This window comes from Protopterus annectens, chromosome 8.part0 (genome assembly GCF_019279795.1).
Source record: "Protopterus annectens isolate FY-2018-M chromosome 8.part0, PAN1.0, whole genome shotgun sequence".
In the NCBI taxonomy this organism is placed as follows: domain Eukaryota; kingdom Metazoa; phylum Chordata; order Ceratodontiformes; family Protopteridae; genus Protopterus; species Protopterus annectens.
The window spans coordinates 1,874,362,142-1,874,379,263 of record NC_056741.1 but is presented as its reverse complement, the minus strand read 5'-3'; the positions used below and the strand labels follow the sequence as shown (position 1 = coordinate 1,874,379,263).

Sequence of the window (17,122 nt, the reverse complement as noted above, 5' to 3'; positions counted from 1 at the left end):
ATCCTAGTTGTTTTACCAGTATAGAAACTTTTGCACTTTGTGCAGGAAGCAAGACACACCAAACATTTCGTAGTGCAATCTGCATAAAAGCTGAAGTGGACCTTGCATTAAGAGAAACTTCTGTAGATAGGACTGGGTCAGCTAGACCTTATTTTTCTAGTAGACATGCTTCATGTACATCCTCTAGTAAAAATAAAAATGATTTTTTGAGACCTGTTATTACTTTTTCAATTGATGTGGGAATTGTATGTGATGTTATACCTAGGAATTGGCCTATAATCTGATAATAGCATTTTTGATGTTGTGGGAGATGAACCTCATTTCTGTTTTAAAAATGGGATTTCTCTTAAAAACAACTTTGTTATGGTAAAAGGATGAATGTTGTTTCCATTTCTGATAGAAAAGGAACATTTAAATGTAGGAATTGTTTAGTGTGTCAATATATATCAGATATAAAGATATTTACACACCCATATAATGGGTTTATTTTTACTCCTAGATTTTATGCAGATTGCACTACGAAATGTTTGGTGTATCTTGCTTCTTGCACAAAGTGCGAAAGTTTCTATATTGGTAAAACAACTAGGATGTTAAAAGGTAGAATTTTAGAGCATGTTGGATACATAAGAAATCGTGACATGAATAGTGCATTATTTAAACATATCCATAGTTTTAGTGATCATTCTTTTGAGTTCTTAGTATTACAGTATTTTAATTTTAGTGAAAGATGTGGAGATTTAAACAATATTATACAGAAATCTGAGAGTAGGTGAATAATGAAGTTACAAGCACATAGAAACCCTGGATTAAATACATTTGTACCTTTAAAACCTTTGTTAAAGGAACATAAATTGATTCATTAATTATTTATACTGATTGATTTTAATTGATTATGGTATATATTGAACCTGTGTTTTATTTGTTTTATGTCTGATGAAGTGCTGTGTTGTGGGCAGGAAAGCACTTACATTTTAATAAAGGATCAGTTTTTGCCTGAAATCCTGGTAGTCTTGGAGTGCTTTTGCTAGTTCTAGTTTGTGTTTTACGTTTGGGACCTCTACTGCGTTGATATATACATATTTTTTGGTGTTTTGCTTTGCTTTGTTTGTTACCTTTGGCAGACATGGCTGATGAACTTGATATTGAACTTGGGTATAGACCAGTAATTGGTGAACATATTCATTATGTTAAAAGACTGCAGCTTTTAATGAATATCTGTACCAACCCTTTGTTTGCCCTTACATTAGGGAATGAAGATGCACATGATGATGTGAGTATTGCTAACTCTCATGCTTTTTTGGAGAAGTTACATACTGCCAAAAATAAGATGTTTAAACTTAAACAGTACCAATGGCAGCGTCTACATTTTGAGGCATGTTTACGTTTTAAGGTGGTCCCGAGAGGCCTTAGGGTCCTGAGAATGCCCACTTATGGGACCACCTTTCCTGACTTGTTACATAAATGGCAAGAATTGAATATTGACCTTAGTTTCAATTATTTAAACCTATTGATTAATTTCTTCAAACCTATTGAGTATGAACTATTTAAAGAAGTTAATGTTCTCCTCAATTAACTAATTTTGAGTGAACCTTCAGATATTCAAAAAGTCAAGATAGTTGAAGTGTTCACTAATGTTGCTGCTTATGAAAATAGACTCAAAATTGTGAAGAATAAAAAGTTGAATCGTGATTTTTATGATTTTAACCAAGGACATATTTTTGTTTGGCCTAGGGTGACCTCTAACAATTATACACCATCTAATGTGCTGACTATGACAGAGGGTGGTCTTCCTATTAATAAATATGATCCTGTACAGACTGTTAACCAAGTTATTGGTTCACTTAATAGTTTGGGGCCTAGTTTAGCTCCTTCTCCGCATGTGAACGGAATGACATCATCTACTTGTGATGTGGTTTCTGCTCCAGAATTTGCAACTACATCTGTTATAGAAGAACGTGAGTGTACTGGAGCTGTGCCAAAAATCAACATTGCTTCTTTACTCTGTTGATTCTTCTTTTCCTCTACTACCAGTGCCTATCAAGGATGGTCCTGTGTGGAGTGACAAAAAGAAGAGAAAATTATCCCTCGAGAAGGAACCGGACAAGAGGTACACACCGAAGCAACCAAGGAAACTTTAGTGTTTAACTTGTCCTCCATTGAGCTTACTAAAGAACAGGTTTATGTACTTAATCGAGGACTTTCTTTTATACCTGCTATTCGAGCAGACTTCATAAACACTATGTTTGAACTTAGACGATTTGCTTGTAATCTGATGCTAAAAATGATTTATCCTAATAACAGTACCAGTTTGTGTCTTTATAAGAAACCTAGCACTTTTTGTCCTACTCTTTTACCTTCCATTGAATTGTTTTTGAATAAGTGTGAACGTGATTTGTTTATTTTGAATAGAGAATCCGTGGGCAATAAGAATAAGAGAAGGAATTTTACGAATTTAACAACAGTTGAATATAGAGCTTTGAAAGCTTTAAAAGAAGATGTTACCATACAGATTAGACCTGCTGATAAAAGAGGAGGGATTGTGGTTTTTGACAAAAATGTATATGATGATAAAATGTTTACAATGTTATCAGATGAACTTGTTTATGCTAAACTGCAGCCTGCTTCATTAGACAGACTTATCCAGAATGTTCATGATGAGTTATATGATTTATTAATGAATAGGTTAATAGATCTTGACCTATATAATTATTTTAGTGTTGAGCACCCCTTCCTTCCTCTGATATGCGGGTTACCGAAAATTCATAAGAATAGTGTAGATCCCCCATTACAACCCATTGTTACAGGAAATGGATGGCTTACTGAACCTCTTTCGATATATGTAGAACATAAGCTTAGAGGTTCAGTTGATAGAGTGGGTACTATCCTACTCCTACGTGATACTTCAAATTTTTAACTGATCTATATGACTTTTGCTCTATGCATGATGTCTCTAGTTTTTTACTAGTTAGGGTGGATGTTAATACACTTTTTACAGTTATTCCAAATATGGAAGGTGTTGAAGCAGTTAGACATTTTCTTCATAAGCATAGTGATTTTTCACATGATATGATATTTCTTTGTTGCACATTGTTGGATCTTATACTTGAAAACAATGTGTTTTTGTTTGTCAGTGGCATTTATTTACAGAAGACTGACGTGGCTATGGGCACTTCTTGTGCCAATAGCTATGCCAATCTAGTAAAGGCTAACTGGGAAGATGAGTTTGTTTTCGCTGAACATGAATTTCGTCCCTACCTAAAATTTTATAGGAGGTTTGTGGACGATATTTTTCTTTTATGGCACGGGACTATTGTGGAACTGTGTAACTTTATTTCCTACCTAGAGTCTACCACAGAGTTTTTAAGGTTCAGCCTTAATGTCCATGAAACTGAGATAAATTTTTTAGATGTTCATCTATTTAAAGATGGTGAAAGACTACAGACCTCTATGTATAGGAAGCCTTGCAGGAGAAATACATTGCTTCATCGTAGGAGTATGCATCCTTCTCATGTTTTTAAGAATATTACAAAAAATCAAGTTTGTAGGGCCTCTAGATTGAACACTGACAATGATAAATTCAGGGACACTCTTAGTACCATGAAGACTGAGTTTTTAACATGTGGATACTCAGATAGTGAAGTGGACCTTGCATTAAGAAAAACTTCTATAGACAGGACTGGATCAGCTAGACCTTAGTTTTCTAGTAGACATGCTTCATCTACATCCTCTAGTAAATATAAAAATGATTTTTTGAGACCTTTTATTACTTTTTCAAGTGATGTGGGAATTGTATGTGATGTTATAAGTAGGAATTGGTCTATATTGACATCTGATAATACCATTTTTGATGTTGTTTGAGATGAACCTCATTTCTGTTTTAAAAATGGGATTTCTCTTAAAAGACAACTTTGTTATGGTAAAAGGACGAATGTTGTTTCCATTTCTAATAGAAAAGGAACATTTAAATGTAGGAATTGTTTAGCGTGTCAATATATATCAGATATAAAGATATTTATACACCCATATAATGGGTTTATTTTTAGTCCTAGATTTTTTGCAGATTGCACTACGAAATGTTTGGTGTATCTTGCTTCCTGCACAAAGTGTGAACGTTTCTATATTGGTAAAACAACTAGGATGTTAAAAGGTAGAAGTTTAGAGCATGTTGGATACATAAGAAATCATGACATGAATAGTGCATTATTTAAACATATCCATAGTTTTAGTGATCATTCTTTTGAGTTCTTAGTATTACAGTGTTTTAATTTTAGTAAAAGACATGGAGATTTAAACAATATTATAGAGAAATCTGAGAGTAGGTGGATAATGAAGTTACAAGCACATAGAAATCCTGGATTAAATACATTTGTACTTTTAATACCTTTGTTAAAGGAACGTAAATTGTACTGATTGATTTTAATTGATTATGGTATATATTGAACCTGTGTTTTATTTGTTTTATGTCTGATGAAGTGGTGTGTTGTGGGCATGAAAGCGCTTACATTTTAATAAAGGATCTGTTTCTGCCTGAAGTCCTGGTGGTCCTGGAGTGTTTTTGCTAGTTCCAGTTTGTGTTTTACATTCGGGACCTCTACTGCCTTGGTATATACACATTTTCTGGTGATTTGTCTTAAGTAACTCTAGAGCCATGAACTTAAATGCATGTCTCTGTCCCATAACAGAAACATGTCGTGCTGATGCATTACCTAGGTTTTTATTCTTAATATCATTCATATGCTCTAAAATTCTATCTTTAAAAAGCCTGTTCATTTTACCTACATAGAATACAAAACACACCTGCACAAAAAGCAAAATATTTAAGATGCTGCTTTGTACAATCAAAAAGCATTGTTTTATTTTAGAGGATTAAGCAGTAATTGCTTATTACTGACTCACTGAATAATAACAAGAGAGAGAGAGAGAGAGAGAATAATTAGAGCAGAACAGGACCAGGTCATCATATAGTAAAGAAAGATGGGGTGAGTCAAGAGGGAGTTTGCTAATGTATACAGAAGAGAGGAGAGGTGCCAGAATAAATTCTTGAGGAACGTCTTTCTGCAGATAGATTGATTGACAAGTTGAGTTGAAATTTACTGAGAAGTGTCATTTAGAAAAGTAGTTTTTGAATGAGGGCAGTGTGCCACCACTAATACATGTTTCAATGAGGCTGTCTAGTAGAACTGAATATTTGACAAGATCAAAGGATTTGTTGAGGTCAGTGAAAATGGTACCATTAAGTAGGCCTTAGTCCATTCCAAGAGGAATGCTGTCAGTGAGTGGATTATTACATGACTATGGATATACTGCTACCAGACCAAAAGCCATGCCAGTTTTGAGAGAGAGAAAATATTATCGGTTAATGTATTAAATGAGTTGCAAGTAAAGTCATATTTAAATAAAAAATATTTAATATTAATTATTTAATATTTAAAGTAATATTTTTCCCTTTCCATGTATGTCCAATCCACTCAATTCTGGATTACTTCTTGTCTTATTATTTTGTTCTTTCAGTCTCTCCTGCTTTCTGATTTCCTGTTGTGCAAATAGTCCTGTCTGTGATGCTTCTATCCAGCATTTTTAGTGATTTTCTTATCCAGCAGTTAACTTCAAAGTCCTCAAAGGTGTCTGAAAGGCTCTTCCCTATCTGCAGCTGTTCCATCTTTCATCTTCCTACTCTGATTTCTGCCTGCTCTGTTTCTGTTCCTTGCCCTTTTTTATCCTTGGATAAAATTGTAGCCCTTTTCTGCCTCGCCCAGCTTTCTCCTCAGTTTATGTTTTCATATATCATGTTTTGCTGGTCATCTTTGTCCCTTGCTCTATTATTCTTGGCTCCATTTGTACTCCCATCTGTCTGTTCAGCATGTGATATAGTCCTGTTTTGTTGTGTTCTGTTCCACTCTGGCATGTTGAGATCTCTTCTTGGTCCATCTGGCTCTTCCTCTCTCATCTCCCTCTGCCGATTGACCTTTCAGTCCATGTCAGGAGGTGAGTATGAGGTTACTACCTAAGATTACTGGCAATTTAATAACTTTAAAGCATAGAACACTGATACTAGAGAAATTAAAGTCCTGTCAAACATTTACTGCTGCAAGGCCCAGTGTCACTGATCCAGTGCTTCACTCAGTACCTTGCATACCTGATAGGTAACCATTTCAAGTGTCAGAACCCAGTAGAATGAGCCCCAAATTCAAAGACTGAATTTCTGAAAGATTGGACTTACATATAATAAGTCCAAGATGCTTTTTATTAGAATATTCTCTTTTCTCTGAGGTATGTCAATTTTAGATTTACTGTATAGAAGTCTGAGGGAGTGGGGAGCTTGACCTTCCTAACATGGGGGTGCAGGGGTGTTTGATCCCTTACAAAAAGAAGTTTAAAGGAGAAGAGAGATTTTTGAGATTCTTTCTTCTGTGTTTTTGGTCATCTTTTTTTGGCTTTTCAGCACTCGGTATTTGGAGCATCAGCATTTCAATAGGGAGACAGCTGTTATTTACAAGTATGGATACTGGTAGCGAAGTTCAGGAAGTCAGTGTTCTGCATAGTTTTTGTCTGTTGAGAGACATCTGCAGTAAAGGCAATTATGGTGACTCCTGAGATAAGCTAATATGTAGAAATATGATTCCTATTCTGCATTTCATAGAGACTAAAACAACGAAATATACATTTTATTAGTGATAAGCCTACTCGGGGTTCAGCTTAACAAATCGGAATACATATTTTAAGTTGTCGAACACATATGCTGTAAGTCTTATGAGATAAGCTATGGTATTCCATGGAACCAGTGCAGGAATCTGTCTTCCAGCTCTGCAGGAAACTTCAAACTCATAATGTGGCTCAGTTTATAAGTATTTGTAAACCATTAATGTTTTATTGTATTTCATATTGCATAAGCAGAAGTAATACTGGAAGGATGTACAAGGGAGATGCCTTTAATGCAATATTCTTTATTTCAGACTACCCAGGTCAGAATGTTACTCAAAGCATATCTCGAGTGGCTCCAGACCACCTACCCTATATGCTACACCTGACCCTCCAAGTGGAGGGAGTGCAGGAAATCCAGGCTATTAAATCTAATTGTGCACTTACAGATATTGTCTACAGTGATGACCTGAAGACCTCAGCACAGGTATGCTGTATAATGTACACCTTTCTGCTTATTTATTAATTTAATTGTAATATGTCTGAGAAAGTTGAATACACTAATTTATTCTAATGGTAAACCCTAGGTGAAGAATATGATAAATACAGGCACATTATGGCATCTGATGTGTGGGTAAGGGTGATGGGTGATGGGAAGGTATATGAAGCACAATGTTTCATGGTAGCATCTTACTGTGGCACAAATGGGGATAGGATAGGCATGCTAAATGTTAGTTTGAAGGAGGTATAAAGATGATCAGGGTCCTACAATAGGCAATTTAATGTTGTGCTGGTCCCTAAAATGGGTAAGTCATTTGGTATGACTGAGTCCCACAGGCAAAGTCAAAATGTCTAGAATTAGAATTGGAAAAAAGTTTCCTAATAAAGTTTGATTGCCATGCTGCAACTATGTGGGCAAATATTGGGGGGGGGGGGATGCATATCCTTCAGTGAATGAAATAGGGATGAGAATCGGATAGATCTGAGAGAGAGAGTGCCCACACTTTTGGACAGATGGGAAGAGAAGTGGGTTCACTAATGCTGCTTCCAGTTTCACTGTATCTGTATAGATATGTGGAAAACTGGCCACCATAATAAGGAACTGAAAGATATGCAATGGGTTTGTGGCAAGTATGAAGGGAAGAGCAGTAGAATAAGAAAACATGATCTGGTGCTATCCGTGTCATTAATGATCATGAATGGGTATAGGATTCGACCCCAGATCCAAGCCAGCACTAAAAGACAGATCCTGAGCTCAAGCTCCTCCTCTTTCCAAGATCCCTTGCTACCCACAACCCTCAGATCCCTTTTGCCGTGATTTCAAAATAGATGTGTTTCCTGAAGCTCCTGTTCACCCTTTTCAGATAAGTGCTTTTTTTTTCTTTTTTTTTTGGGGGGGGGTCCTATCTTTTTCTCTTTTTAATCTCCTACCTACGTACTTCTTTCTAAGTAGTTTTCTCCCCTCCTGGTAGCTTTTTTGAGTAGTTTGTTAGGTCTTTCTCAGATTTCCATACTTGTCCTCCCGGTCTTAGGTTGCTTCTATCCCTTTCCATTTCTACCTTTCTCCCTGCCCCCTTGGTGTGTGTTGTGTGCACGTGGTGTGTGTGTGTGTGTGTGTGTGTGTGTGTGTGTGTGTGTGTGTGTGTGTGTGTGTGTGTGTGTGTACTGTGCAAGTATGTCTGAGAAACCCACAGGGTTCAAACAATGCTCTTCATGCAGTCAGAAGCTTCCCCATTCCGACACCCACAAGGAGTGTGTTTACTGTCTAGGAGAGCCACATCTGGAGATTGAATGTGACCTCTGCATCAGATACAACCCCAAGGCTCTCCTAGAGCATAAGAATAAGCTTCTGTTAAAATGGCTTGCTAAAGGGGGTCCCCTGGTCTCAGGTTCCCCTTTCAAGCCTTCTTCAGATACCAAGAGAAAGTCTTCTTCCTCTTGGGATTTGCCTGCCAAAAAGCCAAGGCTCTCAGATCATGGTTCCCTGGATCTGAGTCCAGCTTCCACAGCTTCAGATTTGAGCTCTTTGGCTCTGAGAGGTCTGGCTCCACCTGTCTGATCCAAGTCCTCTGAGCCTCAGAGGTCCTTGGATCTGACCCAACCTAGACCATCCTTGGTTCCGACACCTCTGTCGGATCCAACCATAGATCCTCCTAAGTCTTCAGATTTGATCAGATCCTTGGATCTGATGTTTTTGTTGGATCCAATCAGTATTGAAGATTCTCCCTCCACTCTCAGGAGATCAGAGCTAAGGCTGTCTAGCAGGTCTCCTTCAGGAGACCATAGGCCATCACTAGGTCTGGCCATTCCTCCCTATCCTCCCATTCCACCAGGAGTCTGTTCCCCTCAGACATGGATAGGATGATAAGGAGCTTTCTCAAGACCCAAACTGAGCTGGGCCTGTTGCCATCCCCTGGCCATTTGCCCAGGGGACCTTCGCCATCCACAGAACTCCTCTCTTCCTGACTGACCCATCTGGGTTTGGTTCCCTAGGATCAGAGCACCCCTAGGGAAAGGCCAGCAATGTTGGGTTTTGCTTCCTTTCTCACACTGTCTGGATCCCTGGTGGGTACATCTCCATTGCTCTCAGAGCTGGCAATGCCTTGGCCCCACCAGGTCAGTAGTGGTCACTGGAGAGGGGGGTCCAGGCCGGAGTTTTCAAACTATTCTCTCCCTTTGGGGGTCTCCACTTTAGACAGCTCAGTGCAGATATAATGTGGGGATGATGGTGCTGCATCGAGGTTCCCCCTTCCATCCCGGTCAGCTGGGGCCAGTGGGGCTGGGGAGCTTCTTCCAGTCCGTCGGCTTTCCAGGCCATAGACAGGACCATCTCCAGATGGGTATCTGCCTCTCTCTCTGCTCTGGATCCTCCAGCCTTTTTCAACATTGGCTGGTGAGACCTCATCATTCTACCAGGGTCAGCCCTCCTGTGAGCCCTTTCAGATGGGCATTACCTCCACTGGGGTCCATTCCTCTTCTGAGTCCTTGCTGGAACCAGCCATGGAGAAGCCTCCCCAGAAGAGGACATACAAGAAGAGGTACTTGGACTCCCCTCGAGAGTCCCTCACTGAGGACATGGATTTTGAGGAAGGAGACACTTCCCCCAGACTTCCGTCCGAGGAGGTGCCTTTTGGGGACATCCTCGAGATCCTTAAAGAGCAAAGGTGGTTGGTCTTCCCCCACCCCATCTTCAGAGGAATCTGTGTTCCTGAAGGCCTTCAGGATGGGCCCACCTTCCACTGGTGTGTGCCCCCCCCCCCCACTGGTGAACCTGTCCAGCTCATTTCCAGCAGGGCATGAAAGGAGCTGGACACAATAAAACCTGTGCCTAAAAAAGCTGACAAATTCCTGAGTCCCCCTAAAGATAAAACCTTTTGTAGCAAGACAATTCCTGTTGATGCTATTGTTGTGGCTGCAGCTACCAAAAAGAAGCTCACTGAGCAGAGCTCCATGGTCCATCCCTGAGCAGGGACTCTTGGGCGATTGACCACTTTGGGAAGTGCATGTCTGCCTTGGCTAAGTTAGGACTGAGGATAGCAAACTACATGTCACACTTTACCCTGCTGCAAAGGGACTTGGTATCAGAACTTTCCACTTTCCTTTCTGAGTTGGTGCCTCCGGAGAGTCTTAAGTTAGTCTCTCCAAAGCTATCTACTCTGACTTCCCTAGCAAATGCCTCTATGAGGTTGAGCCCTAATGTGGTGGAGGCCACCTCTTGAGTGGCGGGTATGGGCATTGCTATTAGCTGTCATGTCTGGCTTTGCCTTTGTGGGTTTGCAGAAAACTTCAAGGGGTCATTCACGTCATACATGATTGGCTCCTCACGGCACCCGCAAGGCATCAACTCACCATGGCCATGGATTATACACTCTCTTTCAGGACATAGGCATCACAGTCAACCTGTCCAAATCTCATCTTGTCCTGTCCCAGAGCCTGGAATTTATTGGTGTCCTTCTGGACACAGTGTCAGAGACTGCAGCAGTTCTCCTGCACAGCGTCGAGATGATTCGGGAACAGGTCAGTCACCTTCTGAATCTGGAGTGTCCTCTCCATATATTTAATCTTGCAAGCCCTTGGCTCAATGGCAGCGGCAATTCAGTTAGTCACTCTTGCCGGATATCATATGCGAGTTCTACACTGGACCCTTGCATTACAGTGGTCAGCCCATCTTCATCTCATGTTCATGACCATCAGGATTTCTCAAGTCTGCAGATGTCAGCTTGCTTGGTGGCTCCAAGCCCAAGACCTTCTTCTAGATAGACCCTTTTGTCCTACCCAATCCCAAGCCACTGTGACCACAGAAGCCTCACTGTTGGGGTGGAGGGGAATTATCGGGGAAGGACTGTCCAAGGCACGTGGTGCCCTTTAGAGACCAAATTACACATCAGTGTCTTCGAGATGAGACCAGTCCTCCTAACACTGAAAGCTTTCCAGGACTGTCTCCTTCTTGGGACCATTGCAATTCAGACAGACAACATGGCGGTTGGAATGGTACATCAACAAACAGGGTGGAACATGATCTTATCTCCTCTACAGAGAGGCCATGAGAGTATGGGAATGGGCAATGTCTTCCAGGTGCTTTCTTCTTGCAATGCGTATTCTCTGCAGTTCCAAGATGTTAGCTGACAAACTCAGAAGATCTATCCTAAGTCCTCACGAGTGGTCCCTGAATCTGTCAGTGACACGTCAGATATTCATCCGTTGGGGTCTCCCTTGCTGCAATCTCTTTGCCTCTCTGATCAGTCACAAATGTAGCAAATACTTTGCCCTGATCCCTCCAATGGGGGAGTTACTCAGGATGGTCTCATCCAGGATTGGCTGGTGGGTCTTCTGTACGCGCATCATCTGAAGACTCATCTCATTTTCATTGCCCCCTTGTAGCCTCATCAGTCATGGTTTTCCCTCCTTTGGTCTCATATAAAATATCTTCCTTGGATATTAGATCCAGACCCGAATCTCATTTCCCATCCCCGGGGGCTTCCTCTTCCCAACCTCCAGTTTCTTCAGCTGATGTCTTGGCACCTCCAGTTCCAATGATTATAGCCTAGTCCAGGCTTCATTCCTCAGTTAAGGTCATTGTTTTGGCTTCTCAAAAGCCTTCTACAAAGAAGGTGTATTCCAGAAAATGGAAGAGGTTTACTATTTGGGCTCAACAACGTAACTTAGACTATTTTTCAGCTTCTATTTCCAACATTTGGTTGTTCCTGACCTCTTTTTCAACAAGGGGCTCATTTCTCTACAGTCAAAATTCATTTGGCTGCTATATCCAACTTCCACTTAAATAAAAGTTCCACTTTCTCTTCTAGGCTATGCAGGGCCATCCTCAAAGTGGTCTTTTTGCTCAGACCACCTATCAAGGATTCTTCCCTTCCTTGGGAGCTCACTCTGGTGCTGAAGTCCATGACACAACAACCTTTTGAGCCTGCAGCTACCTATGATCTCAAGTTTCTGTCTTGGAAGATGGCCTTTTTGGTGGGCATTACCTCAGCCAAGAGGGTTTCCTCAGCTAAGATGGTCTCCGAATTGCAGGGTCTTTGCCTTAAGCCTCCCTTCATGATTTTTTCCCAAGGATAGGGTGTCTTTCAGGACAAATCCTTACTTCATTCCTAAGGTAGTTTCATAGGCTAATCTTAACCAGTCTATTCAACTTCCTGTCTTTTTTCAAAAATTTTCAAATAAAGGGGAATATAAGCTGCATTGTCTGGATGTTCATAGGCAGTTATATTTTTACTTGAAGAGAACAGACATTTTTTTGAAAATCCGATCAGCTTTTTGTGGCCTTTTTCTCAGGCTAAGAAATGTCAGGCTATTTCTTGTTGGATCATTAGCTGTATTGCTTATATTTACAAGAGCAATCACATGTCACTATCTAGGCCAGTTAAAACTCACTCCACTAGGTCAGTGGCCACATCTTCTGCATTCTTGGTAAGGGTTTTCTTACATGATATTTGTGCAGCTGCCACTTGGTCTAATTCCCATACCTTTGTGACACATTATAAGTTGGACTTGGTGTCTAAGGGCAGGGCTTCCTTTGGTTTTTCTGTGCTCCGGCATGTCTTTCCCTGAGGCCTCCCAGAGTTGTTGGTAGCTGGGGACTCTGACCCATCTGTGATCAATAATGACACAGATAGCAACAGATAAAGAGTTATCTGCTTACCATAACTTGGAATCTGGGCTGTCCAATGTCATTACTCATCATGTTCCCACCCTCCTTCCCCCTCCTTCTACTGACTAGGGAGTTATGGAGGAATGTTTCCTTGGTATCCCTTTCCATTCTACAGACAGTCTTCAATGCTGTCTTGTTCTATCCAGCAAACTTGATCTGAGGGTTGTGGGTAGCAAGGGATCTTGGGAAGTGAACGGGTTTGAGCTCAGGAGATGTCTTTTAGTGCTGGCTCGAATCCAAGGTCAGATCCTATACCCATCCATGATGAACAATGACACTGGATAACCCAGATTCCAAGTTATGGTAAGTACATAACTCTTTTTAAGGGTGAATATATAGGTACCCGGATGGTGGAAGCCAGATTCCATACTGTATGTGGCAGCTGAAAATATGGCACAATGGTAAGGGGTATTTTGAATTATCAGTTGAGATCAGTAATGTAGGAAGGTACTAAGACCCATAGTTGTGGCACAGTGATGCAGGTTGTTGAAAAGCTGGATCGAGATGTGTATGAATATATGGGGGTTAAGGTTATGGAGTGGTAAGGTGAGTCTCCTGGGTCTTTTGCATGGTTTCATCTGTTGAGCCTTTGGGAAAGGATTAAAAATGAAATAACACATGGCTATATTATGTAGATGAATTGTCAGTTGTCGATGGGGTACCTTGGGACTTTCAAGTGTTGTGAAAAGAGAATTACATTGTGAAAAGGGGATTTGTTGGTCCATACAGTAAATGTTCTACTCAAATTGTTCATACACTTTAGTCAATTAGTAAACATAACAAAATGCAATCTTTCACGTTAAAATATATTTTCAGGTGTATAACACTTTATGTGAGAACAGGTCATGTGATCAATGATGTAAACCTCTCAGTTGTAAAAATGCTTAAAGCTATAAGCCTTGTTTAGATCCAGCACATTTATTTATTTATTTTTTTACATTTGTTGACCGGGAGTGTCATATACAATACATATATTGATTTTGTTCAGCATGGTAAAAGTAAATACTTGTTAACACATAATATCATGCAACTATTCAGTTCAATACACAGACTGTCAATGATTCTGGATGTAAACATATTATTTATTGCATTAGAATCCTGATACAAAATGTCTCAAAATAGAGAAATTCAGCCATATGTGCGGAAACAGCCCTTTTTTATCTTCTAAACAGAAAAAGCATAAACTGGTTCATAGAAAATTCAAAGCTTTCTCAACTTGTGATAAAACACATGCACACATTTCCAAGGCTGAAAGGGGTAAACAGATAAAAGGTATGCATATTGGAGGATAGCGTAAAACATCTCTCATGCTATTATCTTGACATGGTTTACGTGTTTACTTTCAGCAGGATTTTCTCAGATGTGTTCAGTGCAAGTACAAGGTATACAACTTGCTTTTATAGTTACATGATTAAAGGAAACATTTATCATCTGCTTGGCAAGCTCTAATGAACTCTTAACAAAAGGCAAGCTACTTTTCAGATGGGAAAAGAAAAATATGAAAATGTTGCAGTAGTTTTAAGCTAAAAGTATATTAAAATGAACATTAAAGTAATATATCCATATTCTTTCTGCTGTGTATTGTTAAGATTTCCTTTTGCAATATTCATATATACAGCCTGTAACACCATCAATTTAAATTAATAATATGTACTTATTTTATATATAACTAAATCATTAGCAGGACTACATGTTTAATATCATAAATATGCTCAGCTATTCTGTCTTTACATTTTCTGATAAACGTTACTGTTGTAGTATTCAGAAAAAGTGTGATTCACTATGATAAATAGATGAGCTGGGAGAAGTGATTCATGGAAAGGTATAGTGAGATTGCACAACTGACAAAATAATGAAGTATGCATCATATGTATGCATACTGTATGATAGCAAGCAATTGAGAAACATTGTAGAAATAAGAGCATGTGTGAATGCAAATGAGGACAGCAAACATGCCTGTGCAATCCAGGAACCTTTAAAAATAGCATTATGAACTATGGTGATCAGGTCATCTTTATATAATCATTTCTCAGTGCACAGGAAAAGAAATCCCACTAAGATGACAAGGGTACTGTGTACACTGGATAGTAAACATTCAGAAGCAGCTCTTATGGTGTTGCAGGCATGTGACACAACACACACACACACACACACACACACACACACACACACACACACACACGCACACGCACACGCACACAGACACACACACACACACACACACACACACACACACACACACACACACACACACACACACACTTAATGCATCCCCTTAGTGACACACATATAGTTTTATCCTGTGGAGCATGGTGCATGTCATCCACATAACAGCCCTGAGGTACACCACCAATAAGCATAATTCTGTTACTGTCACCACTGAGGGAGAGTAGGAGCCTTCCGGTGTCTTGGAGGCATTACTGTGTCATGAGGGCCCTGAGGGTTGACCTATCCGCAGCTATGGCCAGGGTTGTAGATGTTGGAATGAAAAGGCATGTCAGTGACCTGAATCCCCTGCTTGCTCCCTGTGCCCTTTCAGTGTGATTCTCCCACTCTAGTCATATATATATACCTTTCATGGGTACTGCAGAACTGGGACAACATATGATCCAGTGTGTGTGTGTGTGTGTGTGTGTGTATGTGTGTGTGTGTGTGTGTATACATGCATACGTGCAGGTGTGTGTGTGTGTGTGTGTGTGTGTGTGTGTGTGTGTGTGCGTGCAGGCATGTGTGTGTGTGTGTGTGTGTGTGTGTGTGTGTGTGTGTGTGTGTGTGTGTGTGCACGCGTGCATCTGTGTGTGTGAGTGTGTGAATCATGCACCCCACAGTATACATTGCTAATGGTGTGCATGTGCAGCAATTTGGTCTGTATCGCATACCCTATATGTGACCGTAGGCAAGAATCCACCTCTCCTGTATCAGGCAACTGTTCTTTGTAATGTGACTACTTCATTAACTGTTTTAGAGTGAGGCTTATAGTGTGGTTTTAATGCTGATGAGGTAATGGTAACATGATGGCCTCGAAATCAAACTAACAACATAATGTGTTATGGGCTACATTTCAAGCTACAGGGTCCAGTGTAGCTTCTACACCAGTATTAAACTTCAGTAGTGGTGTGTGTCACTTTGCAACCTGGCCACACTACTACACCACCACAGTGCACTATTGAGCAGAAATATTCTGCAGCCACAAACAGTCTGCTGTGGCCATGGCCAGTATGTTGGTCAGGGAGGGTATGCATGCCTGTGTAGCCTGGCTACACAGCTGTCACCATTCTCAGTGCTTCTAGTCATGTGGTTTATGCCTCTGTGTTGCCCATTATTGCATATCAAATAGTTTCAGTGAGATGAAGAATATTGGACCTCAGCTGTCATTCTCAATTCTGGATTTGACCTGACAAGTTAATATGGCTTCAGAATAGATTTTCTGTTTCAAGGCTCCATTGTGGCACAATAAGGAGAAATCTTTCTGCCCATGCTGCACATGAGATGTAAGGAACACGTGCTTGGAGAGGATCCGTTGTGCAAGGCTAATATCTTGCGCATGCTTGCCTGAGTACCAATAGCAGCACTCACCACCCAGGCAAGCATGCATGCAACAATGCATTTTCTTTATCATATTTTAATTTTGTGAATGTAAAGTTATCAGAATTTATTTTAATATTTGATCTGTTTATGAATGTTTGGAGGGAAGTGACTTGACTTTGAAATATATCTATTTACATATTTATGTATGTATTTATAAACTTGTGGGAATTATCTATGAATAACTAATTATCATTTGATGAAACTGATGCTATTTGCTATGATAAAAAGCAAATTAAAGTAAATCTGTTCTTACTTTCAAATACTTCTTAACTTCTTTCCTCAAGATTTCGTGACAAAGCCAAAAAATGGAAGACTAAGACCCGAAATCAGGAACACTTTTTAAATATTACTGCAACTCACTTAAAAAGATAAAGAGAACAATGGGTTAGGATCAACATGCATTTTGTGAACAATAAGATATCTGAAACTTAACATTTGGCATTATAGACTGACTATAATAGTGATTTACTGGAAAATCAAAGCTTTTTGGGGGGACAGGACAAAAGTATGAGACAAAATTAAGAGTAGACTCCAGCTCCCACAAAGCCATAAAAAGGACAAAGAGGGTATTATAAAAAATAAATGCTGAAAGTAATAAAATATGCAACATTTTCTCAGCTCTGTGGCATAGAGACATGGAACCCCACCTGTGACCCAAGTGACCCAGGATTGATCAGTGCAGCCAGTCACAGGGGATTTAACTGGAGTGGTGGGAATCAGCAACATTTG

General features: G+C 40.0%; 1 protein-coding gene across 1 annotated transcript in view; it reads left to right on the top strand.

Annotated features, from left to right (window-relative positions):
* Positions 1–17,122, top strand: part of LOC122808576 (von Willebrand factor A domain-containing protein 5A-like) — a 582,047-nt gene that overhangs the window by 163,657 nt on the left and 401,268 nt on the right. Inside the window, exon 5 of the mRNA XM_044079534.1 lies at positions 6,954–7,126. Within this exon, the coding sequence (XP_043935469.1) occupies positions 6,954–7,126 (173 nt within the window). The remainder of the gene's footprint in view (positions 1–6,953; positions 7,127–17,122) is intronic.